General features: G+C 40.2%; 1 protein-coding gene across 1 annotated transcript; it reads right to left on the minus strand.

The window, feature by feature from the left end:
* Window positions 1-235: 235 nt before the first annotated feature.
* Window positions 236-21,261, minus strand: LOC143032715 (coiled-coil domain-containing protein 6). Its single transcript, XM_076197627.1, has 9 exons — window positions 20,995-21,261; window positions 15,194-15,343; window positions 14,717-14,860; window positions 14,208-14,296; window positions 11,983-12,140; window positions 7,373-7,458; window positions 5,720-5,885; window positions 3,322-3,530; window positions 236-568 (listed from the first exon to the last, which is right to left on the minus strand). Exons 1-9 carry the CDS (start codon window positions 21,220-21,222, stop codon window positions 236-238), a joined length of 1,563 nt encoding a protein of 520 aa, XP_076053742.1. The 5' UTR covers window positions 21,223-21,261.
* Window positions 21,262-27,485: the final 6,224 nt, after the last annotated feature.

A 27,485-nucleotide genomic window follows, 5' to 3' on the forward strand; every position in this document is an offset into this window, starting at 1 on the left:
GTCTCCACAAGCATGGGACTTGTGCATTCACAACTGCTACAAAGTGTGCTAAAACTGTATGAAATTACAATGGTCTACCACCTGTGGGATATCTGGTGATCTTTCCAGTACTTAGCCTTTTGAAGATATTTGCTCTGAGCAGCAGCAATGCATTGGGTTTCACACATGCACATTTACATACATACAACATGTACATGTAAACAATGTGCACATACAAGTGTATACAAATAACCACTTAGTTGCGGCTAATGTCCATCGGAGAGGGAGGGGCCATGGGCAACTGTGATGATGAAGAAGTGTTGGAGGATGAGGAGGTTGAGGAGGTTGAGGAGGAGGAAGTGGAAGAGGCAGTAGTGGTAGTAGCAGAAGTAGAATGCTGGGGAGGAAGAGGAGGAAGTGAATGATGACTATGGTGATCAGAAGATTTGCTGGACGATAAGGAAGAAGAGAACGAGGAAGCTGTGGAAGCTTGCTGTGGAGAGTTGGGAAACAGGACGGCACTGCTGGGAGGTGGTGCAATGGGCTTGATGAACCGCTCTTGCGTAGCTCTTGGGCCCTGCCGCTGGAACTGTGGACAAATGAAAAGAGAAAAAATTACATTACCAAATTATCAATACAAGGAAAAAACTTCCCACCATACATACATACATACATATACCAAAGGCTTTTTCCCCCTTACAAGGGAGGTAGCCAAAAAGAAAAAGGCATAAAGACCATTCCCACCCATTACATCATACTATGAATAAATTATGATAGATGTGGAGGAAAGGGAAGGGGAAGGGAAGGAGAGAAGGAAAGAGGGGAAAGGATGATGAGACACCAAAGAAAGTGGGAACAAACATACGATGAGAAAAATGGATAGGATGAGTGATAAAGAAAAGATATAGAGAATAACGAAAGAGAAGATGGGTAAGATGATGAAAGGTAGGAGAGAGGTCAAAAGCAGAGTATGGGATTCAGTATATTTAATGTTTCACCTAGCAGGGGGTGAGGTAGTATGCGTGAGAAAAATTTGATGCAGCCAAAAGGGATTTCTCTCCGTCTTCTCCTTTTCTGCATGGGGGGACGGAGAGGGGGTTTTCGCCGATTTGATGAAGCGGTCTTGCTGTGGATGTGCTGTGTCTTGCGACACTGTCTCTGACCCAGGGCAGTGGACAGGCTGCAGGGATGACCCGTCATCCAGGAGGTGCTAAGATAAGAGGGAGGGTGGAAGGGGGTGGAGTGTATTAAGGGATGGAATGGGTGGGAATGGTTTTATGCCTTTTTCTTTTTGGTTACCTCCCTTGTAAGGGGAATAAAGCCTTGGTATATATATGTATGCATGTACCTAGCAGGGGTTCCTCAGAAATAACACAGTGGAAAACCATCTCACTCCTTACAGAGCGTGAGTTGGAAACCACAATCATACTATGAAATGTAGATGTTTTGAATCTGCTTTTATATCTACCATTGATAATATCAATTTTTGTTTACACTATTTTCATGTTTGTTTCTCTCCTCAAACTTGGGCTATATAAGTCAGACATTTGTCCACTGATATTTCTGAAGAAGCCCTTCTGGGCAAAATGTTAAATACACTGGATCCCATACTTTGCTTTTGGCTTTTCTTCTACACCACTGTTGCAGTCATAGCTGCTTTTTACTCATGGTGAAAGGTAATGAGGGGGAGTAGTGTTGTATGGAGACGGAGGTACAGGGGAGATGCAGGCGAGGGAGACCCAAGCTGCATTGGAAGGACCGACTGAGAGAGGACCTTAAGGAGAAACATCTGGAGGAGGAGCAGGTGATGGACCAAAACCAGTGGAAACGACTAGCAAGGAACAGCGACCCCATATGAAAATGGGAAACGTCAACAGGAAAAGAAGAAGAGTGTTGTATTACTGTGGACCAGAGCCCTAACATGGGGGGAGGGGGGAGAGGGCATATGCCCTGGGGCAGCACAATTAGAGAGGGTGGCAATTCTAGTCTGGACATGCCACCCACAAGGCTGACAAAATAATTATAATAGAAAAGGTCAAAGGAACCCTGAATATTTTACCATAATATACGAATTTTGGGTTTAAATAAACAGAATATGGAATATTTTCCCTTTATCCTTTCTGTAATTGGGGCATTAAATACAATTTTTTTAAATCCGTTTAATTATTTCACGAGCCGTTAGTTAAAATAGGCTGTAAGGGATGGTGGAGATGGGGGAGAGGAGGGGGGGTGTCAATGAGAGCTTCGCCCTAGGGCGGTACTTTGCCCCCCTGGGGCGGCATTTTGCCCCAGGGTGGCATTTAGACATGTAAGAGCTCTGCTGTGGACTAATATGAAGATGGGAGATGCAGTCACTAAGTGTCAGTTTTCTCTAAGTGCAAAGTAGGGAGAGATTAATCAAAGGTGATTGATATCTTGAACCTGGTCCAGAAATTAAATGCCATGAGGGTGTTAACAGCCTGTGATGATAGAACCAATGAGAAGATGATTCAACAACCATCTTATAGGGTTGATGGGATTTGACAATGGGCACCTATACTTGTCCATCATGAAGGACCACTACATGCAGGTACCACACACTGGCCCCTAACAAGGTTGACCACTTCAGTATAATGATGCCTACATGGACATAATGAGGCATGAGTGGGTGCATGAGGATGCCAACATCAGCGTCTTGATTATCATATACATATTTTTTGTAGTTGTACATGAGTTACCCCTAGATTATGTGAACTGGTTTGATTACGATTTCTGTGTTTAATATTAATCAAAGTAGAATAGAACGAGTAATACAACAGTGACTTTATATTGTATAATGCGAATAGTGTGATGCATCGTACATATGGCAGCCGATGCCGCGCGCGATAATTTGACTTGTACTGAAGTGGTTAAAAAGGGAAGTAATGAAAAGGAGCAAGGTTCTTTTTCTCATATAACTTCGAAGGTAATGGCTGACTAAATGTAGGTAAGTAGGTTGGTCCCCTTTACCACTATGATATTACATACATTCATACATATACCAAAGGCTTTTTCCCCTTTACATGGGGGGGGGGGGTGACAACCAAAAAGAAAAAGTCATAGAAATCACTCACACCCATTTCATTTCCCATATATTCCACTCCCCTCCACCCTCCTATCTTGGCACCTCCTGGATGATGGGTCATCCCTGCATCCTGTCCACTGCCCTGGGTCAGAAGCAGTGTCGCAAGACACAGCACATCCACAGCAAGGCCGCTTCATAAATTCGGCGACCCCCCTCTCTGTCCCCTCCCCTCCATCCCCTCATGCAGATATTACAATACCTTAAAATAAATTCCTAACAACACAAACAAAACTACTTACCCTTGATCCACTGACAGCTGGTGAAAGGACTGGAGGAGGAGGTGGTGATGTGGAAGGAAGATATGAATGGGAAGAAATAGAGGACCCTGCAGATGGGGGAGGAGGATGTGGAGGATGATGCACTAGGACCTGCCCACAGTTAGGACAGCACCTACTCATAGGACTTGGAGGCGAGAAAAGATCCCGACTGCTGTTGTAGTTTGAGAGCCCTGCAAAGAAAAGAAAGAATAATAGCAATGCAAAGCTTTGCTGATGTTACCATGTTTTCTAAACATATTTATTTAGATTAATAATACATGTTAAATTAATCAATGATGATATGGTTTAATGTCACACACTCCCCCCCTATCGGGAGACTCAGACGGTCCCCCTCACAGAGGGCTTTGTAGTGTGGAATTTGATCAACTATGCCCTTGGTTCAACTTCGCCAGTGGCAGGATTCAAACCACCACCCCCTCGACCTTCACCGCAAGTAACGATGCCCCAACCCGCTCAGCCAGCGAGCTTCCTTTATCATCAAATTAATCAAATGTTGCCTCAAGTTTTGCTGACTGGAAACATGCAGCCCCGCAGCAACTAGAACTGATCCTCAGGTCTTCCCATAGATCTCTCTCGGAAGGCACCTTGGACTGATGTCTGCAGTGTACTAGTGTGGGACTGTTTCTATGTCACCACCTATTTATCTATATACATACATACATATACCAAAGGCTCTTTCCCTCTTACATGGGGGGGTAGCCAAAAAGAAAAAGGCATAGAAACCACTCCCACCCATTCCATCCCCTACATATTCCACTCCCCTCCCTCAGCTGGATCTATCTATATACCAAGATCTTTTTCCTCCTTATAAGGGAGTAACAATATTTTGACACAGCCAGAAAGTATTTTCCCCCCATCTTCTCTTTTTCTGCACGAGGGGACGGAGAGGAATGGGATGGCAGGAAGTGATTAGGTTTGAATGATAATCTGACACAGCCCAAAGGGACTTATCCCCATCTTTTCTTTTTCTGCACAAGGGAACTGAGAGGAGGGGGTTGCCAATTAAGTGAAGCAGCCTTGCCATGGATGTGCTGTCTTGCTGCATTGTTTCGGACCCAGAGCAGTGGGCAGGATACAGGAATGACCCGTCATCCATGAGGAGCTGAGAAGAGAGGGAAGAAAGGGTGGTGGATGGGAGTGGAATGGGTGGAAGTGAGTACTTGCCTTTTGACTTGGTACCTCCCTTGTAAAGGGGAAAAAGCCCTTGGTACATACATATACCAAAGGCTTTTTCCCCCTACACGGGGGGTAGCCAAAAAAGAAAAAGGCATAGAAACCACTCCCACCCATTCCATTTCCCACACACTCCATTCCCCTCCACCCTCCTCCCTCCCTCCCATCCTGGTACCTCCTGGACAACTGGTCATCCCCACATCCTGTCCACCACCCTAGGTCAGAAGCAATGCCACAAGACACAGCACATCCACAGCCCTTGGTATATAGACAGAAAATGGCTGTAGAGAAGATTAACTGTATCATGTTTGCAGCACTCATTTCATCATTATATGCCACTGCTGGCCTGAAGTTTAACCTGAATCCCCATAGGCCCTCAGCAGCTGCCAACAGTCCTAGAATTTTTCCATAGATCTCATCTCTGGAAGCTCACTGGCTGAGAAGGTTAGGGCATCAATACTTGCGGCGAAGGTCAAGGGAATGGCGGTTCGAATCCTGCCACCAGTGAAGTTGAACCAAGGGCATGGTTCATTAAATTTCACACTACAAAGTCCTCTATGAGGGGCACCATCCTAGCCTTTGATAGGGGGGAGTTTGTGACGTTAAACCACATCTATCTATCATCTCTCCAGAAAAAAGCAGCTGGTATCTATGTTACATTGGTGAGACACACTTCTGTGTCACTGACTTATAATAGAAGGAGGAGAGAGGTGACTTGATGTCAGCTCTCCTGATGTAAAAAGTCAAGGACACACAGTTAACTTTGATAGGCAGAAATATTAGGCCCAGTCTGGAGACAAAGCAACATCCCTCTTCCACACGGAGGTGAGAATGTTGACAAGTTTTAAAGATGGGCTACAGAGAATGACTATGATATCCATCTTGCAGGACCACCACTTATATGTATTTATCATTGGTCCCTTTTCTGCATGAATACTAAGCAAGCTAGCATCAATATTCAACCAGTTGTCATCACTACCATATAGATGACCCTTATTTAGCAAACTCCTTACTTTAGAAACAAGCTGTGGTACACTAGAAATCAAATGTACTTTTCAATAAAAAGCAGAATGGCTTCCTCATCTGCATTAGAAAGTCAATAGCACTTAGTAACTCTAAAGCCAAATAATATTCTTGTTCCCTCTGTTCATTAGACATTCAACTTCTGATCTTACTATAAGCTTACCTGGTGAAAGAGGCCTAGAGGAACTGGGGCTCGGGTTGTAGGGAACAGGACTGGACAGGGTTCGATTCCTTTGTGAGGTCATCTCATTGTAGTGCCGTTCTTCTTCCATCTCCAGACTGGACTCGGATTCTGAAAGGTGACGGCACAGGGCTTCCCGTCGCTCAACCTGCATGATAAAAAAAATTGTATAGATACATACATATACCAAAGGCTTTTTTCCCCCTAAACTGGGGGTAGCCAAAAAGAAAAAGGCATAGAAACCACTCCCACCCATTCCATTTCCTATATATTCCACTCCCCTCCACCCTCCTCCCTCCCTCTTATCTTGGCACCTCCTGGATGACGGGTCAACCTGCATGATAAAAAAAATTGTATAGATAGTAATACAAAACAATTGTGTTTTTATACATGCTATATGGGGGAAATGCATATTGATACAGTAAAAAGGTTAACACACATTGGTGCCATAGGTTCCTCCTTGACTAACAATACAAATGATGTCTATATACCAAAAGGCTTCTACCTCCTTATAAGGGAGGTACCCAACCACCCTCCATCCATCCCATATCCATTTATTTCGCTTTTAATCTCTTAGCTACTTGTGGATGAAGGGCCATCCACTGTCTGGGTCACAGGCAATGCAGTAAGAAATAGCACCTCCACAGTAGGGTCCAACAGCCAAAGCTTGTTTATCCCCCCACCCCCCAGCTTCACACAGCAACCCTCCCACCTCATCCCCTCACAAATAAACAGAGAAGACACTTAGCCCTCTTCAGGCTGCATCAGTTCATCATTCATTCACAACCATCCCCTCGCAAATGAACAGAGAGGACACATAGCCCTATTCAGGCTGCATCAGTTCATCATTCATTCACAACCATCCCCTCGCAAATGAACAGAGAAGACACATAGCCCTCTTCAGGCTGCATCAGTTCATCATTCATTCACAACCATCCCCTCGCAAATGAACAGAGAAGACACATAGCCCTCTCCAGGCTGCATCAGTTCATCATTCATTCCCAACCATTCCCCATCCATCCTCTCCCTTCCATGCTCAACAGACATTCCCCTTTTGCCCATCCATCCATCCATCCCATTTTCAGTCTTCCCCTTAAGTTTATCCCCATCCACCTCCATTTTCCACAATCTCTTTGTTAGTCTTTTTTTTCTTTCCTTCTTTCCATATGTCCAAAACATCCCAGTATTCTTTGGTCCACCCTATTTTACAAAGGATTACAAAGGTGGAGCATGCTGACAGGAGACCTTTTGGTCCATATCAAGGTCAGATGTGAAAAAATTATAATAATGATAAATAAATAAATAAATAAATGAATAAATAAATAAAAACTATAGGTACAGTTAAATAATAAACAAACAGCTCCCTTTCCACCCTTTTTTTTCCATCTCACCTCCTCATTCCTCACCCTATCCTTGTAGCCTCCACCACATTTCTCAAGCACATCTAAATTTCTTCTTTCTACCTTCCTTATATTTCAAGCCTTTGCCTTACACAATGTCATATGTGCAATTACCCCCTCCATGTAGTCTTCTCCTTGTATCCATGATTCCATTTACTTGTGTTGGGTATTGCATTAATTGCATTAGAGGGTAAACAGTACTTAAGATCTGTACAAAACCCTGAGGAGCACTCACCTCCATTTGAAGTTTACGCTGCAGACGAAGGTTTTCTTCCCGAACAAGCCGTTCCTCTTGCACATACTGCTGGGTCGTGCGGTTGTCTGAGAAGACAAAGAAACGTAAAATAAAATATCAATATATTTACTGTTTGAGTAAAACACTCCATCCCATAGATAATGAGCTCACACCCTCACAGATCAACACCAAAATTAGTCATATGCCTACCAAACATGCTGTCACATCCTTAGGTACATACATATACCAAAGGCTTTTTCCCCCTTTACAAGAGAGGTAGCCAAAAAACAAAGCCATAAAAACCACTCCCACCCATTCCATCCCTAACATACTCCACCTTCTTCCCTCCCTCTTAGTTTGGCACCTCCTGGATGACAGGTCATCCCTACATCTTGTCCACTGCCCTGGGTCAGAAGCAGTGTTGCAAGACACAGCACATCCACAGCAAGGCTTCTTCATTAAATCAGTGACCCACCCTCTCCTATTGTGGGGGAAAAGAATAATGCCACCAAGTCTTCCCACTTGAGTTGTACAAAATGACAAAAAATGGAATGGGGACTGGGCTAGGCATCCCTCTCCCTGTAGCACCTATGGGGGCATTCCTTAAAAAAGTACACAAAAAGTACACAAAAGTACACAAAAAGTACACAAAAGTACACAAAAAGTACACAAAAGTACACAAAAAAGGCACAGCCTTAGATACATACATACATTCATATACCAAAGGCTTTTTCCCCCTTACACAAGGGGTAGCCAAAAAGAAAAAGGCATAGAAATCACTCCCACCCATTTCATTTCCTATATATTCCACTGAATCATACATCCATACTCTAAATGAAGATGTAAATGGGTATGGCAAAGTCATACTGTGTTTCCCTGTGATAAATCTAGGCAATACCATCCAACCGTAAATTAACAACAAATCTTTTTTATCCACATTATTTTCAGTCTTCCCCCTGAAGTTAACTTCACTGACCTCTACCTTCCACAGTTCTTTTGATAGTCTTTCTTCATTCTTTCCATGTTTTCTCTCTACTTTCTCCTCTTGCACACCTTCTCAAACTCGGCAATCAGGTGCTTTTGTCTTTCCACAAAAGCAGCCACAAGCTCCATGTCATCCACAATGGCTGAACTCCCACATCCCTCTGCCCTCATCCGTCAACTTGAAACCTCTACCAGACACTGCTACAATTACCTCCCTTGCCATCCCAGATGAAAGCGTATTGTGATGGTTTGGACACATGGAAGGAATGAGTGAAGAAAGGTTAATAAAAGATGTGTGGAAGGCAGAGGTGGAGGGAGTGAACATGAGGGGGTGAATGAGGATGAGGTGGATGGATAGGATGAAAGGAGCATTGAGCATATAAGGAAGAAGGCAGGACATGAGGTGAGTGGAGAATGGCTATGTACAGATGATACTGTGATGCAAGGATGGTTGATTGATTGATTGATTTATGGAATTTTTGGCTTGAAGGCCAAGCACCAGATCCAATAGCCCATTCAGCGCATATCTATCATATATGAATATATAAAATTTCAAGTAAAACAGTAAAAACAATAACCACTCACAAAAACACATCAAAACAAGATACACTCACAAGTAATCATATACACAATTTTAAATTTCATAAAATAAATTTATGTCTTTTAAAAACTAAAATATTCTTCACATGAGCCTCCTCCCCTAAAATTTCTTTACGAGATAAATTTGTTAAAAAGTTTGCCTTGCGCTTATTAGAGTATGCATGGCACTGAATTAAAATGTGTTTAATTGTAAAAACAACTTGGCAATTGGGGCATTGGGGGGTGATGCAAGGATGGGAGTGGGTGAGGGATGAGGGGCTTAGAGAGTGGTTATATGTGTTGATGATATTTTGACGCAGTCCAAAGGGATTTCTCCCCATCTTCTCGTTCTCTGCACAAGGAGATGGGGGGATGGGGACATCGCTGATTAAGTGATGCAGCCTTGTTGTGGATGTGCTGTGTCTTGCTGCACTGCTTCTGACCCAGGGCAGTGGATGGGATACATGACCTGTCATCTAAGAGGAGCTAAGATGAGAGGGCAGAAAGGAGGGTGGATGGAAGTGGAGTGGGTGAGGATGGAAGTGGAGTGGGTGAGGATGGAAGTGGAGTGGGTGAGGATGGAAGTGGAGTGGGTGAGGATGAAATAGGTGGGCGTGGATATATTCCTTTTGACTTTGGTTACCTTCTTGATAAGGGGGAAAAAAGCCCTTGGGATATGAATGGATGGATGGATGGATGAACCATCCCAGCCAGAGCTCATCTGCTCCCACCACTTCATTATATGTCAACTTCTCATATACTCAAAATGATTCACAGAGTAGATGGAAACAGTAGCGATAGTGGAATGGGAGGAAGTAGATGGTGCCTTTGATTTGGCTACCTCCTTTGTAAGGGGGAAAAAGCTCATGGTAGATAGATAGATAGATGGAAACATCCTTTTGAATGACATCATTCATTCATTCATACACACATAAACCAAAGGCTTTTTCCCCTTACAAGGGAGGTAACTAAAAAACAAAGACATAAAATCCACTTCCACCCATTCCATCCTCACATACTCCACTCCTATTCACCCACCTTCCTCCCTCTTATCTTGGCTCCTCCTGGATGATGAGTAATCCCTGCATCCTGTCCACTGGCCTGGGTCAGAAGCAGTGTCGCAAGACACAGCACATCCACAGCAAGGCCGCTTCATTAAATCGGCAACCCTCCCTCTCCATCCCTTCATGTAGAATCTTTCTTAACCCCTTCCATACGGTGCCGCACAAGTAGGCGTCATGGGGAGCGAGTGTATTCGCGAGGCTGCCATATCGGCGTCTTGATTATATTTATTGTAGTCGCCCCTCTATAATGACATTCTTTCTAATTCTTTTGTAATCGCATTTTCTATGGTTATCAAAATTCACGGGTGAAGAGAGAACGATCGATATAAGCGGTGACTATATTTTATGATGCGAGTATTATTACGACACGTCGTACGGCTGGCATTGGCTGCTGCCACCGAGATCTAAGTCCATGACGCCTACGTGTGCGGCACCGTATGGAAGGGGTTAATTCACTAAAACACTCTTTCTTCCCTAATTGATAGACATTCCATATATTTACAAAGTACTCCTTCACACCATCAATCCACCTAGTTCTTGGTCTTTTTATCAAATTCAATCCATCCACTTTTGCCTTCAAGATCTTTTTGTCTGTCTTTCTTTACCCTTCTTTACATTTAACCAAAGAACCTCGGCATTCATTTGATTTACATTATTTAACAGTTCTCTTTCTGCCTTCATTCTCTGCTTCACTTCCACATTTTTCTCTTTTTCCATTCTTGTAATACCTAACATACTTCTCAAGCACTTGTTTTCAAAAGCATTTGGTCTCCTTTCTGCTACCTTTATTTTCAAGTATTCAAGTCTGCTCAATGCTAAGCAGTGGATACAATCAATATACATTAAGCCCTCATTATCAAGAACCCCATTACAGTGATATCCAGATCTATCGACCCTAACATGGCCTACCAACCATCCATCTGATACATTAAAGATACATATGCGGTGCTAAGACAAGAGGGAGGGTGGAGGGGAGTGGAGTGTATTTAGGGATGGAATGGGTGGGAATGATTTTATGCCTTTTTCTTTTTGGCTACCTCCCTTGTAAGGGGGAAAAAGACTTGGTATATGTATGTATGTGTACATATGCGGTACAACATTCAGTCAGTAGCAAGGGAATGAATAAATGAGAGAGGAAGGGAAGGAAATAATGGGTGGTATTGGTGGTGGCGGCAGTGAACAGTATACCGAACTTCCTCCTCATATAGCAAACTTCAGGAAATCCAACCACTGTATTTATCAAACTTTCAGCTTCATCAACTATGCTTCCCCCCCCCCAATTAGGTTGATATAGTGAGGGTTTATTGCATTTCAAAAGTTCTATTTCTCCCTCTCCACTTCAACATGGCAAGATATCTTCTCTAGCTACATACGTACATACACACATATACCAAAGGCTTTTTCCCCCTACATAGGGGGTAGCCAAAAAGAAAAAGGCATAGAACCACTCCTACCCATTCCATTTCCTATATATTCCACTCCCCTCCACCCTCCTTCCCATCTTGGCACCTCCTGGATGACGGGTCATCCCTGCATCCTGTCCACTGCCCTGGGTCAGAAGCAGTGTCGCAAGACACAGCACATCCACAGCAAGGCCGCTTCATAAATTCAGCGACCCCCCCTCTCCATCCCCCCATGCAGAAAAGGAGAAGACGGGGAGAAATCCCTTTGGGCTGCGTCAATTTTTTTCACATACTCCCTCACCCCCATCCTCCACCACTCCCCCTCATGCATCACAGCATCATCTATACACAACCCTTCTCCATTCACCCCTATCTTCTGTCCTCTCCTCTCTCTAGCTAATGATACAAAAATTACTTTATTTAGCTTTGATGTGGTCCATGGACTTGAAAGAGGCCTCTACGAACTGAGACCTGAACTGCTCCTCAATGGAGTAAAATCACTTAGTATCGCATAGAATAAAATCTTTAATAGTCTACCAATGTGATGCAAAGGTTAGAAGCAAACTTCAACTTTACTTACGCTCCTCCTGTGCAAAGGTAAGTTGCTGTCGAAGTCTGGCCACCTCATTACGAAGATGTTGAATATGGGAGGACAAGTTGTTGGCTCGGTCACCTTGGTTGAAGTCAGCAGGAGATGGTGGGTTTGATATGGGCTGCTCCAGTTTTCCTTGAAGCATCCTGAGTAAACATATTTACATTAGGATACATCTATTTAAAATACTATATTCTTAATTTGCCAAGATGCTCCACTTACATACATACATAAACCAAAGGCTTTCTTCCCCCTTACACAGGAGGTAGCCAAAAAACAAAGGCATAGAAACCACTCCCACCCATTCCATCCCCTACATACTCCACTCCCCTCTACCTTCTTCCCTCCCTCTTATTTTGGCACCTCCTGGATGATGGGTCATGCTCCACTTGGAAACTAAAATCCTTCCCTATGGCATGAGAATGATAGGCACACACCATACCAAACATGCACTTCAAACCTATCCACCATTCACATCACAGAAACAAAATCCAATCCACCAAACACCATAAAAACAACATCCGCATTTTCAATTTAATATCTACATTAACTTACATTTAGTATCCCACAATACATCATACAACAATACACACTCCAACCACAAAACACTCTTTATAGAAGCCAAATTCTGTATTTCTCAAATTCCTTCAGTACTCAACCCAACAGAAATTACTCCCAAATTACTGGCACATCTTCAATCAGGTCACCATTCTAAATCAAAATAGTACCATCATAGCTGGACTTGTAACAGAAACCCATTGCCCTATATACAACCACCACAAAGAAGACACAGAGCACTCTTCATTGAGTGACTTATGAGCTGAACTTGGTAGCCGTAACCAGTTACTTGGAGACTGTAGGTCTCCTGAAAGAAAAAGTCAGGACAAGGAAGTCCTTAATTTTCTCTATCTTCTGATCATACCAACCACAATCTTGATAAAAGAAAAGAACTCCCTTAAGCAACATTTTACCATGATACACCAGGGCTTGACCCTTGACCTCCTCTTACATGCAGAAATCACGGCTTTTCATGAGCAGTACATGAAAATGAAAGACACGTAATTCATTGCAAGAGCCCTTGAGCCCACCCACACATTGCATCTAACAAGCACAGTTGATCAAACAAAACATGAAACCAACTTCAGAAGTATTCTACCCAACATTTGCATTAACCTGTACCCAATACCCTAAAACACATCCACACAAAAACACAGACACTAAGATAGCAAAATAAGTGTTCCTTAATAAAACATAACATTCTATAGTAGCCCTACAAGTTAAACCAACAGAAAAATCACTACTAAGACGAGAAATTGCAATGGCCTACATTTATCACCACTTTGCACTAAATCAATACTAACACAGAATCAGCCTGGGAGCAAATGTAAATTGTTCTAAAACCAACAACTTTGAAGACTCTCACTACTTTATACTACACTGTCCTCCACTAACTCTTCCCAAACAGCAACACAAAATCTCTTTTGAGCGACTTATGAACCTTTGATTTGGCTACAACCCCTTATACAGGGGAAAAAGTTATTAGTATATAGATAGATAGGAGAGCTGAGCCAGTAATTGTGACCAATTCTTGAGGGCTGCAGGTCTGCTGCATGGAAGAAGCAAGGCAAAAGACTGATTGAATGATGGATCCCCTGTAACAAACACACACAGTTGGTAGTTCCTCCACTTCCATGATTTTTATCAAGACTTTTGTTTATAATTTCTTTGATATCATATCTCACTACTTATTCCTTCTTCCACATGCTCCCATCTTTCTTGGGAAACTATTTCCACAAGTTCCATGATTTTGCTTTATATGATCACCCACCTGTATTCACCAAAAGCTTTCCCTTTCTATTCCTCTTACATCTCTCCAACCCAACATTACTACATTTCTACCATGTCTTTCATTTACACTTAACCTTTACTGTACGGAATTGCTTACATTAAAAAATATCAAAATCTTAGACTGAACATGATGATGATATGGTTTAATGTCACACACTCCCGCCTCCCCCTATTGGGAGGCTAGGACAGTGCCCATCACAGAGGGCTTTGTAGCATGGAATTTAATGAACCATGCCCTTGGTTCAACTTCCCCAGTGGCAGAATTTGAATTGCCCTCACTTCAACCTTTGCCGCAAGTAACGACACCCTAACCCGCTCAGCCAGCGACCGAACATAACCAGAATTAAAGAATGAAATAAAATTACCTTTTCTCTGCCTCAAGTTTATCCATCCTCTTCCAAAGTTTGTTAACCAAAGCTTCTTGTTCTTGTTCAAGGGTATTTTCCAACTCAATCTGAAAACAAATCATTACACATTTATTGTTTATGAAAAGCAACAAAACAACCACCGAATGAAACAAGTTAAAAAGTAAAGTTTTGTTTGCTACAAAGCAATAAATAAATTTCCTAGTATATTACCATGACAAAAATGAATATCTAAATCACATAACTCCATGATACTAGCAGTCTCTAATCAAGACCAAAACTTCTGCATAAAAACCATATAATCTTCACACTAAATTAAAATGTATTCAAAATCTCTCTAAACCCATTTAATTTAGCCTTCATTCATTTAATCATACTCAGTGAAAAAGATACTTTTATAAATTCATAAACCAATCCTTAGGCAATACTTATTGATAAAATATGAGTGCTCTACTCAATCACAAGAAATCTTTCAAGACTTATGGCACCCTATTGAAACTACTCTTTACCTTTTCTCTACGGAGGGTTTCCAAATCATTTTGTTTTGTAGCCGTTTCTGTCTCTAATTTTTCAATCTTGCGCATTAGTTTGTTGACGAGGCATTCTTGTTCCTGTTCTAAGGTTTGTTCCAATTCCACTTTCTCTTGTCGTAACTGCAAAGTTAAAAAGCACTTGAACAATATGGATAGGGTCTGAACATGTGTTACAACGATTTAAGATTATAAATTAATGGATCAGAGAAATGCACTGACAGAACTAAGTACATACATACATATACCAAAGGCTTTTTCCCCCTACACGGGGGGTAGCCAAAAAGAAAAAGGCATAGAAACTACTCCCACCCATTCCATTTCCTATACATTCCATTCCCCTCCACCCTCCTCCCTCCCTCTTATCTTGGCACCTCCTGGACAACAGGTCATCCCTGCATCCTGTCCAGAACTAAGTGATAAAAAATTTAAGAACAAGCTTCATCACACACTTACCTGGCTTAACTTGCGAGAGAGATCATTGGTCAGGCACTCCTCCTCTTGTTCATAATTCAAAGCTAAAGTTTCTTTCTCCTTCTTCAAAGCTTGGATCTTCTTCAGGAGAGTATTGCTGATAAACTCTTCTTCTTGCTCAGCTCTTGCTTGCTGTAAATAAAAAAAAAATAAAAAAAAAACAGTGCTACTTAATCCTTTCACTGCAAACAATACATACATATACCAAAGGCTTTTTCCCCCTACACGGGGGGTAGCCAAAAAGAAAAAGGAACAGAAACTACTCCTACCCATTCCATTTCCTATATATTCCACTCCCCTCCATCCTCCTCCCTCCCTCTTTTCTTGGCACCATCTGCAAACAATAACCTGCATTTTTACTTTGACAGATGTCAACTGATTTCATTTAACCATGAAAAATCTGCTGCACTGATTCCCAGCCATGCATATCATCTATGCAAAGAAATACCACAACCACTGGACCTGCCACCAAGAAATAGTGTGATTTCACTGTGGTGTTCCAGTAACTGAAGGAAGTGGACAATTTAGGATGGAAGGGTATCACAAAGTCATGGTATAAAACTGACAAAAAAATCAAATGTCCGAAGGAATAGTTTAGATAATATAGCAAGTATGAGCCATAAACGAGTTTAAAATTAGGTACGCCTAGGTCTCTTAATCCAACACTTGCCAACCACCATATGTGCAGATATTTCCACCTAGGATATAAAACACGACCAATTTCCTAAGTGGGTTTATGACCTGGGCTCAAATGCCTGAAAAAGTAGCAGTTGGCAAGTGCTGGATTAAGAAGCTTAAGTGTATGATAATTGGAAAAACATGAGACAAATCCAAAAGCACAACTCCTTCCCTGTATACTACCACTGGGTAAACAAACAAACACCCCACAACTTAATGGTATGGTAGTATCACTCTCGACCGCTAATTCAGCAATGAGAGTTCGAGTCCCACCCAGGGATGAAAATTTCAGTATCTCCACACTATAAACCAGCACTCTAACTCTGGTGGGCAAGGAGTTTGGGGTGTGTATGTGCAAGATCATAGCAAGACCATGGTGAATCACACACACTGATGTAGTGGTAACATGTCCAGCTGGTAACTTAGCGATCCTAGTGTTCCCACTCGGGTCTGAAAAACATCACAACACTACAAGGCCATACCCCAGCTCTAATGGGTAAGGATTTCAGTGTGTATTTACCTATCTGTAGTGCACAGGAAAGGAGCACCATTCATTGGGTCCAGTCTCCTACTCTCCAATTTAATATATCTACCCTCAAATTCATTTACAGTTACATTATCTATATCCTTGAATTCCAATCATCATACTTAGATCCGAATTTTGTGTATTGTTCCTCCTTGAGTTACATCTTCTCAGCCATTCCAAGCATTGATGCATCTATGTGGAAAACTATTTCTTCACATCCTGTAGACATGTGGTGTTCCTTGATTTGTTCTCATGACCTCTTAAAGTTCTCCTAGCCTTAACCAAGAGATCTCTTTTGTCACTTTAATTCACACATTTTTGTGACCTGAATATTCTAATCACATCACCTTTTTCTCTTCAATCCAATTTAGCTGCTTCCTTTTGTATTCTTTTGATTTTGCTTATATCCTATGCGAAAACCATTCAGAGTACCATTGTTGCATATTCCAGTCTTGGGCAGATCAGGGTTTCAACGAGTTTTTTCGTCTTCTCTTCATCTATATAGTGAAAAGCCACTTTAATCTCCTGCAGCAGTCTATACATCTATCCCACAGTCCTGCTGATATGTCTGTCAGGTGACAGGCTGTTTTTAACCAACACCACCAAATCTTCCTCCTCTTTTGCTTTTGTGATGGGTTCACTTCCCAAGTAATAGTTTCAAGATCACCTTTTGCAGCAATTGCCCATTTCCAGTACTTTGTATTTTTTGGTATTGAAATTCATTTCATATTCCTACATACATATACCAAAGGCTTTTTCCCCCTTAAACGAGGGATAGCAAATAAGAAAATGGCATAGAAACCACTCACACCCATTCCATTCCATACACCATATTCTTGGCTCCATGCAAAGCATTTAGATCTTTTTACAATAACCTATAGACCTCCTTGTTTTTAACTTTCCTCATGATTTTTGCATCATTAGCAAACATGTAAGAAATGATCTTGCTCCAACTGCCAAGAAACTACTAACTGCATCAAACGGACAATTTGAAATGATAGCCACTAAACTGAATGCCATGGGACTAACTATTCATCAACTGTTATCAGCCACCAAGCTGTACCATGCAAAACTTCAAAATACATTAGAAAATTTCATCAAATAGATCATTCTGAGCCCATGACAGAGATCATACTATGTGGAGACTTCAACTTCCCATTTATAAACTGGCCAGAGAGAACTCTATCAGGAGGCACATGGGAAAATGAAGCACAAACTAAACTAATGGAACTTGACGAGAAATACTTTCTAATACAACTAAATCAGCCTACTAGACAATATAACATTCTGGATCTCTTCTTCACAAACAACCAGGATGCCATATGTATGCATCAGATAGAAAAAACAATCTTTTCAGATCGCAATTTGATCACTGCCACAACAAGATACAAAAGAAGTGGGCATGGGGAAACGGCAGCACCCACACCAAAACAAAATTGACACACAAAGATTGTCTAAACTGGCACTACCAGCCCTGAGAGAAAAAGGAGATCTACTGGCCATTTACAGAATCATGAAAGGCATGGAAGTCCTTGACAGAGAAGACTTATTAAAGTGGGATAAAAAGAAACAAGAGGACATGGAAAGAAACTCAAAAAGGATAGTTATAGAAGAGATCTGGGGAAAAAAAAAAGTTCCCCACAGAGTGATGGATGTATGGAACAAATTGGACAAAATAATAGTATGTGCAAAAACCATACAAGAATTTAAGAACAAACTAGATGCTGAAAGATATGAAGACGGATCACAATGAACATAGCTCCCTTCCCGTAAAATACAACTACATAAATAACTAGGTAAAGCATCTATTACAAAACACAGCATCTTCAGAGAGAGGGTTGACTGGGAAATGGTACAGCTAAGTAGCGACAGTACTGATTAGGGTTAAATCCTAGAGGGTGACAACCCTAATGATATTTTGGAGACCATCTATACCAAAGTACTGGAAACATGCAGGAACATATCCCAGCTAAAGGAAGCAATAGAAACCACAAGTACATTGCTATCCCAAGAGACAAAAAAATACTCATGAAACAGAACAGCACTGCACAAACAGCTAAGCAAAACCCATCTTGAAGAAAGGAAACTGGCAATTGCAGCAAGAATAAGGGTGAACAGAAAATCAATGACTGGTACAAATAAAAGAACAAGAGAGGAGAACAAAGCAACAGAAAACATAAGAAATAACTCAAGACAAAGACACACACTGGACCACTGAAGACTGAAGAGGGTACATACACCGAGACACCACAACAGGCCTGTTACTACTAAAGCAATACTTTTAGCACACTAAAGGCACAATCCCTAATTGACAGCCCAACCACTTTTTCTTTTTCTCTGTCCACATATGAAGATGCACAACTCACTGACACAGACATCAAGAAAGAGGATATCAAGGCAGTGATAATGGAACTAAGAGCAAATTCAGTAGCTGGTCCTGACGGAGCACCAGCCACTCTGCTCCTGAAATGCTGTAGAGAACTACTCTGCACAAATTATGGAGTTGCTCTAAAGAGACAGGCATAGTACCAGAAAGCCAAAGTAAGCCCAATTTTCAAGGGCAGAGACAAGACACTACCCAAAAATTATACAGACCAGTCACCCTTACACCACACATAATAAAAATATCTGAAAAATATTCAAGAAACAAAATCACTGAATATCTTGAGAACCTAAGTCACCTCAGTGCAAGCCAACATGGCTTCAGGAAAGGAGGGTCCTGCCTCTCCAAACTACTGGTTCATTATGACTGGGCATTTCAAAACCTGGCCAAGGGAAATAATGTGGATGTTGTATTCCTTGATTTTGGAAAAGCATTTGATAAAATTGACCACAGCATTCTACTCCACAAAGTCAAATCCCTCAGTATGACAGGTAAGCTGGGGGAAGTGGCTATATGAATTCCTAATAAGATGTGTGCAGACAGTCGTGGTAGACAACCACAAGTCCAAGGAGAAAAATGTCATCAGTGGAGTGGCTCAAGGCCCAGCTCTGAGTCCTCTACTCTAATTCACATGGGAGATATTGGCACAAGCGTAAGAGTCTCCCTTCTCTCCTCCTTTAGTGACGACACAAGCATAAGCCGCCCTGTAACAGGTGAAGGAGAAGTGTCCTACCTATAACAAGACACAGATGCAGTATATGCCTGGGCCAAGATAAGCAACATGACCTTAAATGAGGGAAAATTTGAAATGTTAATGCATGGCTCAAAGACTACAAAGGACACAACTATACTATGCACTGAGGGAGGACAAAACATTACCCTATATTCACATGTCAAATGCTTGGGTGTGACCCTGGGTGAAGTCTGCAGCTTCCAACAAATCTCGGAAGCAGTGACAAAAGACAAAAAGTTCAAAACTAGCCTAGACAAGTTCCTAAAATCTGTGCTAGACAATCTTCCCAGTACTGCCAGCAGACATATGACCTCTAATACCATACCAGATCAAGTGGCCATTCTGCAGGGATATACCAGATCTGGAAATAGCAATGCACCACCACAACTATGAGGGGGACCTCAAAACTCCAAAAAGTAAATAAGTTATCAAGTAGGTACAAAGATATATGGGTGAGCATCTAGCCCCACCCACCCATTCAGGACTGACCTTGTACCAGGTACAATCATCACCACAAAGAATACAAACACTTACTCAAAATCTCTTTTATGATTGACCTATGGGGCAACTTAGTGCCTGCTACTAGATCTTAACAGGCTATGGGTCTACAAGAAAGATCTAAGGCTATAACTGTCTAAGTATATTCCAGTTGTTTTGTTTATTATCAAAAGGTTTTGGATATACATTGAACAGTATGTTCTCTAGATGTTAAAAAACTGATATAAGTAAAAATGCCACGATGTAACACTCTTTAGTCACCGGATATTTCTTGCCATACAAGTATGATTCACAAAGATTATCTTATTAGATCTTTGTAATGCAAACAAATTCTTGAAGCCAGCACTAAATCCTGAATATTCCTATTTTACCAAATATTATTGATGTTATGTTCTTGGCATTTACAGGCATTATAAAGTATATTCACTACAATAGTGAAAAAGTACACCTTTTAAACTAAAGTAGATAGAAATTTGTGAAGATCTTTTGTGTTTCCGCACATTTAACTAATCTACCTGACCACAGTTTCTTAGTCATTCTATTCTAATTAACTACAATTATAACTAGGACCTAGAGTAGGGGGGTTTTACTTTCATTACCACTTGAAGAATACAAATTGTAACTATTGTTCTGAAATGCTTCTTACCTCAGTATATGCTACACAACATTAGTTTCAAATAAATTATATAATTCACAGGAAAAACATCAGTCCTTAAGCGATATTACAACATATCAATGTCAATTATTCACACAACACGTTTGCCAAATAAATGGTCATTTTCCAGCATGGGAGACCCATTGACAAAGACTTCACCCCCATTACGACAGAAAGTATGATAAAACACTCAGTTTATGATCTAAGAATATATAATATGAATACTCGTGCCTTCAAGAGTATAACTTATGCCATTATTGAGATATACACAGAATAATAATACAAAAATACCGGTTGAACAGCAACTCACTATGTTGACAGAGGCTTGACGAAGGGCCCTGTTTTCCTCCTGCATACTTTTCACACGCAACTTATAAGTCTCTAATTCCGCCCTCAGGACGCGGTTTTGCTGCTGCAAGCAGTCGATTCTTTTCTGCCATTGTTCCCGGGTAATAGGGGATGGAGGCATGGACGGGGGCTGCATTATAGGCCCGTCTGTGACAGATGAGGAGTCGCTCTCACTTGCACTGTCGGCCATGTTTACATTTAGGCAATAGACGAAGGATCTGCGATGTCTCTTTGCTTATTCTCGCACGATAGATTCCAATACCATGATAACTTACGGGGGTGATATGGAAAAAAATAACTTTTCTTCGTAAAAATTAGTATATAGTAAATTTATTTGTTATAATGAAGTAGTTATTTGCTCGATTATTCACATTTTTATGACAAAAACAAATAACATCATTGGCATTTCTACTGAGTCATACTATCTGATGCAGTTGGAAATCATGACTCATATCATCGATAACCACGAGCTGCTAGGAACAGGCGGGACGGTGCACAAATGATTTGCTTTATAAAGTTTTATTTTTTAAGACATGATCAGATTAGTTGCATTCTATCTCACTTAGTTATCAGTATTCACTGTCAGACGTTAAAGCCTTTTGTACAGCTCATTTGAAATGGCTGCAGTACGAGATATAAAATGCGCGCCCTATTGCAAAGTTTCCGGTTGGAGGAAGTGAGTTTATTATTTGCAGAGAATGTAAAATTGCGATGTTATGAATGATATGATACAATTTTACTTACCACAAAATAGTATGACTGGAATATGACCTCTGTGGTCATAAGTTTTTCTCTAATGAATGTAGATATCACGGGGGAAATATTTGTTATGATAATGCTACTGCAAATAAAAATAAATTTTATGACATCTTAGACGATTCTCCTTGCTATAATTCAAGTATGAAATTGAGTAATCTTGTCCTTTATTTTAATTGTTACAATTGAAACACTAAGTTGGGTTTTACACTATTAACTACGCATCTAACCCCTGCCATGCGTTCATACGGTCCACACCTCTTGTCACACGGTTCTCGATGTTTTCGCCGACTCCTGCCAACTGGAAGGATCCACGGCATCCACCCCTCTTTCAAACAGAAACTAACCAACAGTCCCATTTGATTACATAAATCATAACTGCCTGGAATAATAACGAAGAAATATAGAATTCTTTGATTTTCACACTAACCATTCGCAAATAGCAGGAGAGATGATGAAAATCACGAGAAAAGACAGTTGCACAACATGTCAACAATATATATATTGGACTGGCAATTCAACTTTGGACCCATATTTTCTACTTCAAACCCCTTATGCTTCTCTTGTAGAAATACATATATCCTATGGCGAAGGAATGACCCATTTATTCTTAGCATGTGACAATAATAATAATAATGAAATAGAAAAACGAGGGACCATGCGAAAGTGACATTTGTAAAAAGTACGGTCATGATTTGGATTCCATGTCCTATTTACCAACATCCATAGAATCCCATTTTGCCATATCCTTATGTCCATGTTTTTCACAATTCTATCAATATAGATATTAAGACGAAAATCAACCAACTCCCAATTTGATTACTACGGCTATTTGAGTTATCAATGGAATGCGTCGCTTCAGTCATACAACGACATAATTTCCCGCGCTTTCTCCGAGCCACCCTTTCCATTCCAAACACCTCTTGACAGGGTCGGTTGGCTTGTTCTAGCCAAGGTCTAAATATATTCTTAGATCTTGGTTTTAGCTATATGTGGGCACTCTCTTCTTCTCCAATGAGGGATTTACCTTGTGGAGATAACTGTGAGTAGGATAAACATTAAGGAAGCTTTTCACATGCCCATATAACATTAGTTGTTCACGAATTATGCTGGTAATGGACTTGGCTGAGTTTGGCGGAGCAGTCGATGGTTCGATATGAAAACATACCAGAGATTCATCAAAATATCTCAAAGGTATTTGGTACTGAAGACATCGAGAAGCCTCTTCAAGTCAGCATTCAGTGTTCACGTTTCACAAGTGACTTAGATATTCGAATCTTAGTTCTGCATGAACATCAACAGCGTCATCTACTCTGGCTGAGTCCACAAATTTGTGAAGGGATTCCTGACATGACCCACCAATGTTATGCACTACAATACTAAGACATGTGGAGATATACAGAATTCAGTATTCTCGTCAGAAACTCGGCAGACTAGATGCTATCATTCAGTAAGCCCCCAAAGTACTCATTATACTGTACCTGGAATTTCAGACGTTTAGTCTCCCTTTGACTCGAGGGCTGCAGCCAAGACCTAAACGACTCCGCAAGAAGTACAGCGTCGCCAGCAAAGACGAGGGCGGTAACCTTAGTTGCTAATGGATGTCCCACAATGATAATGATCCACATTCTGTCCAATAGACAGTCCATACAAATGTAAATAACTGGCGGGGTGAGTGCATTCCTCAGTTTCGTTTCTGAATAATTAGTATAGCCGAGTACTCTCTATGATACTCTGCCATTTATTTTATGTTATTTGTTTATTTGTTTTATTATCATTTGTCTGTTTGTTTATTATTATTTGCTATATTCACATTTACTATTAGTTATGTCAATTTATTATTTTTTACCAATTACCTGTTTGTTTATTATCCAACTATACATATGCCTTTATTTCATTCTTTATTATTTATATCATACTTTTATTTATCTATTTATTTATTTATTCATCGTTATTATTTTTTCGCATCCGACCTAGTTAAGGACCAAAAGGTCTCCTGACGGCATGTTCCGCCTTTGTAATCCTTTGATAGTGTATAGGGCAGACAGTAGGTCTATAATTCTTGCAGGAATCCAACGGAGCCACAGAAAATCCCGGAGCATCAGATGATTCATGGAAACAAACGTCTTGTAAGAGACCAATACAGGCTTAAAGCAACACTGTTGAAAACCGCATTGGAATTCCAGAACACGAAGCGTCAGGATCCGATTTGTTGTCGACTTGAGTGTGAATGTAGATTGCTCAGACCTTTAGATATTTAACAAATGTGAGCAAATCTGTGACAACAACAAATGGATAAACGCCCTTTCCGTCACATAGATGAATGTAATACCGATCCACTTTCACCTTTCGGATAAGGACAACCAGAAGGGATGGGATCAAAATTTCAGACACAATTTTTTAGAAACATTTGTATAAATTATATTAAAGGACAGTCTTTCAATTTAATGCCTGGCTACTGAGAGAGACTGAGGTATTGCACCCATTACGTCAAAGAAAATGTTACAGAGATATTGTTTGTGAATAAATGCATTAAAACTAATGTTTCAAATTTAATCACCTGTATCAGACAATCAAGTTTTCTTTCACTACCGATGACGAATGGCCTGATACTCAATTAGGCTTTTCTATCGCCATAGGCTGTCTCCAAGTATTCACTCATTGACTGGAAAAATAAGACCTACCTCAAAACGATCATCACTGTATCACGAGAAATGCTGGTATCAATATATGCAAATCTGTCTCTGACATGAATAACATAAAATGTACCCTTCATCAACTACACCTTGTTGCTAAGAAGGCTTCGACATTAAAAAAAAAATCAGTCACTGAATCTCTTCAAATTATAAATTAAAGCACACTTTAATGATTCAACTATGGTTCAAGAATCTTCCAAAAATATAGGTTCTCTAAAACAACACTGTATGTGATAATAAAATTGAAAGAATTAATGAATCTCTACTTATATGCCAATTCTTAATAGCCCGGGATAATGCTGTTTCAACCAACTGTATCACTGTACTCAATAATTTAAAAATGTGACTAAGGAACACGCCATCAAGAGCTGACGTCATTCCTCTCGTAATCACTTCAAAGAGTCTTATCGTCTTAGAAAAATAAAAAGAAAGAAGAAAAGTAATAAGGGGACGAGAGAGACCCCAATGACAAAAATCACACAAAAAAAATTATTTTACAGAAAGCAATGACTTGCAAAGCATAGCTGCATTTCTGGACTCAACAAAACACAATTCTTTGGTTCTCAGTTTATCGCGGGCAGAGTTAAAGTCATCTTCGAACTTCCACAAGAACCACTCTCACCAAAATCATGAATGCGAATTTATCTTCAAGTGGTGATGGTGAAACTGAGCAGCCATTTCAGCCAACATAAAAACCATCGATTAGTACATCCAAGAGAAATTTATTACCACTGACGAATATCCTCTTGCATGATGGATCATGCATGCTGAAACAGCTTGATCTTTCGCATCAGTGTCTTCTTAGAGGGCTCCGGTCTAGACTATGTTAGAAAACATTGCAGACTATCTGGCGAGAAGGCTGGAAAATATATATTTAAAGTTTAACATTGTAATAAAACGTCGAATTTTCTTATTTTCATTTGTCTCAAGTCTAAGCTTATTTACATTCAATGACGATATGTCTGACAAATATTTTCTGTATACTTCTAGGGTAAAATTATATCCTGGTAGCTTGAGACTATCATTCTCGTTCTATTATTATTTAGGGTAGATAGATAGATAGATAGATAGACTTTATTTGGCAATGAATCAATGTACATGAAGTGCAAATAATGACAAGAACACATAGTACAGAATAAATAAAAGCAAATTGCCGAGGATAACACAAAAAGCATGTACGCTTATTTCCATTATGGTCCTCATCAGATTGTTATTCTACACTAAATCACACCGTTTCAATGTTATTAATTCCCTTAAAAATCTTAAAAGGTTTAAATTATATCTCCTGTTCCCGAATTTTATTTCTTTAATATAGAAAATATGTTCGAATGTTTTAAGCTGTTTACGTATGTTTTGTTTCTTATGTTTGGTGTCAGTTTTTGTGGCTCACTGCACTCTTTCGAATCTGCTAATGTGTAATAGATCTGGAGACCACACAGAAACAACAAAGTCCAAATTTGGACAGACCAGTGATCCATATGATAGTTGAACTTTTGAAGTCAAAAGATCACTCTACCAATTCTATTTGCGTTCTCTGACGCAGAAACACAATAATCATATTGATGGAATCATTCCATAACATTTTATTTATAATTACTGCATATACCAATATCTACGGACAAAGAATTTATTGTAAATACAATAAAGCTACAGGGATATATGTAGATTTTATGCATAATTGGGGATAATTTAGGGATAATTGTGATATGAGTCACTAGTATACATTTTATCTAGGTCGAGTAGAGCGTTTCCCGACATTTTCCGACCATAGCACCCCCTGTTGTCATGTTTAAAACAGTCCAGCACCCCTATCTTGTTTAGAAGGATAAAAGAAAGTGAAGTGTACTGCTTGATGATTTATTTTCTTGATTCCTTAGAACTGAAACAAATTGACAATATTGTTTGTAGGAGAAATAAGAACACCCTAGAAAAATGAAATAGCATGGAAGAAGTAAAATATGCACAACCAGGTAATCAATGATGCATATATATATATATATATATATATATATATATATATATATATATATATATATATATATATATATATATATATATATATATATATATATATATATATATCTACGTGGTTTTTGTGTTCATCACTTCCCAGCACTCCCTATAATAAATTTCAGCACCACAGGATGGGAAACGCTGATCAAGAGCTTTGGGACTCCCAGTAACGTATCGTAAGTTCAAAGGAGGCCGCAGGGTCAGAAATTGTTAAGAAACCCTGTTGTGTATGCCAGATAACAACCAATCATTTACTAATTCACCAAAGAACTTGGAAACCAAACTACCTCACCTTCGACTGCCGGTACCTTTATTTTAGTAATCATCGCCTTACATACCAAAACCAGAGTACTGTTATACATTTAGTACTTGTTTACTTTGAAACCTACTCTGGTCGCTAAAATTCGCAGACATTTCGAAAGAACTTAGTTATCAGGGACCTATTTGAATAACGAAAGAAAGAAAGAAAGAAAGAAAGAAAACAGAACAGACAACATTAATATCTGTTCAAGATTCCAAGACATTTCCCCATATTATCACTTAGTTCCTCATGCTTCGGCCTGAACAACATACTCTGCACTGATTTGTTTGCACGAATACGCGTTGCATTCACGCTCTCTTGCAGTGGGGTAAAACGTTATAGAAAATGTGTTTTTCGAATGTATTGATTGATCAAGCACCGGACGTAAATGGCGGCAAGCAGTGACGCATAGGCCTAGGAGAGGCACTTTGTGAGTCAAGTATACAAAAATGATCAATGCAGTCATAATAGGATCACAAAACTTAATAAAAAAAAAGTGGTAGCCAGCTTAGGGAACTCACAAAACATTCTGCTAAACAATAACGTGACCTATGTTCTTTGTCAAAGGACAATTACATTTTCTCTTATTATCTCACTGAATGGTACTAAAGGAAAATGGAATATGAAGATAGTTTGGGGAAAACTACGAGGAACGAAGATGAAGGGTGAAATTAGTTTGAGGTAATA

Source organism: Oratosquilla oratoria, chromosome 14, assembly GCF_046742065.1.
Source record: "Oratosquilla oratoria isolate Oo_2021 chromosome 14, ASM4674206v1, whole genome shotgun sequence".
In the NCBI taxonomy this organism is placed as follows: Eukaryota; Metazoa; Arthropoda; class Malacostraca; order Stomatopoda; family Squillidae; genus Oratosquilla; species Oratosquilla oratoria.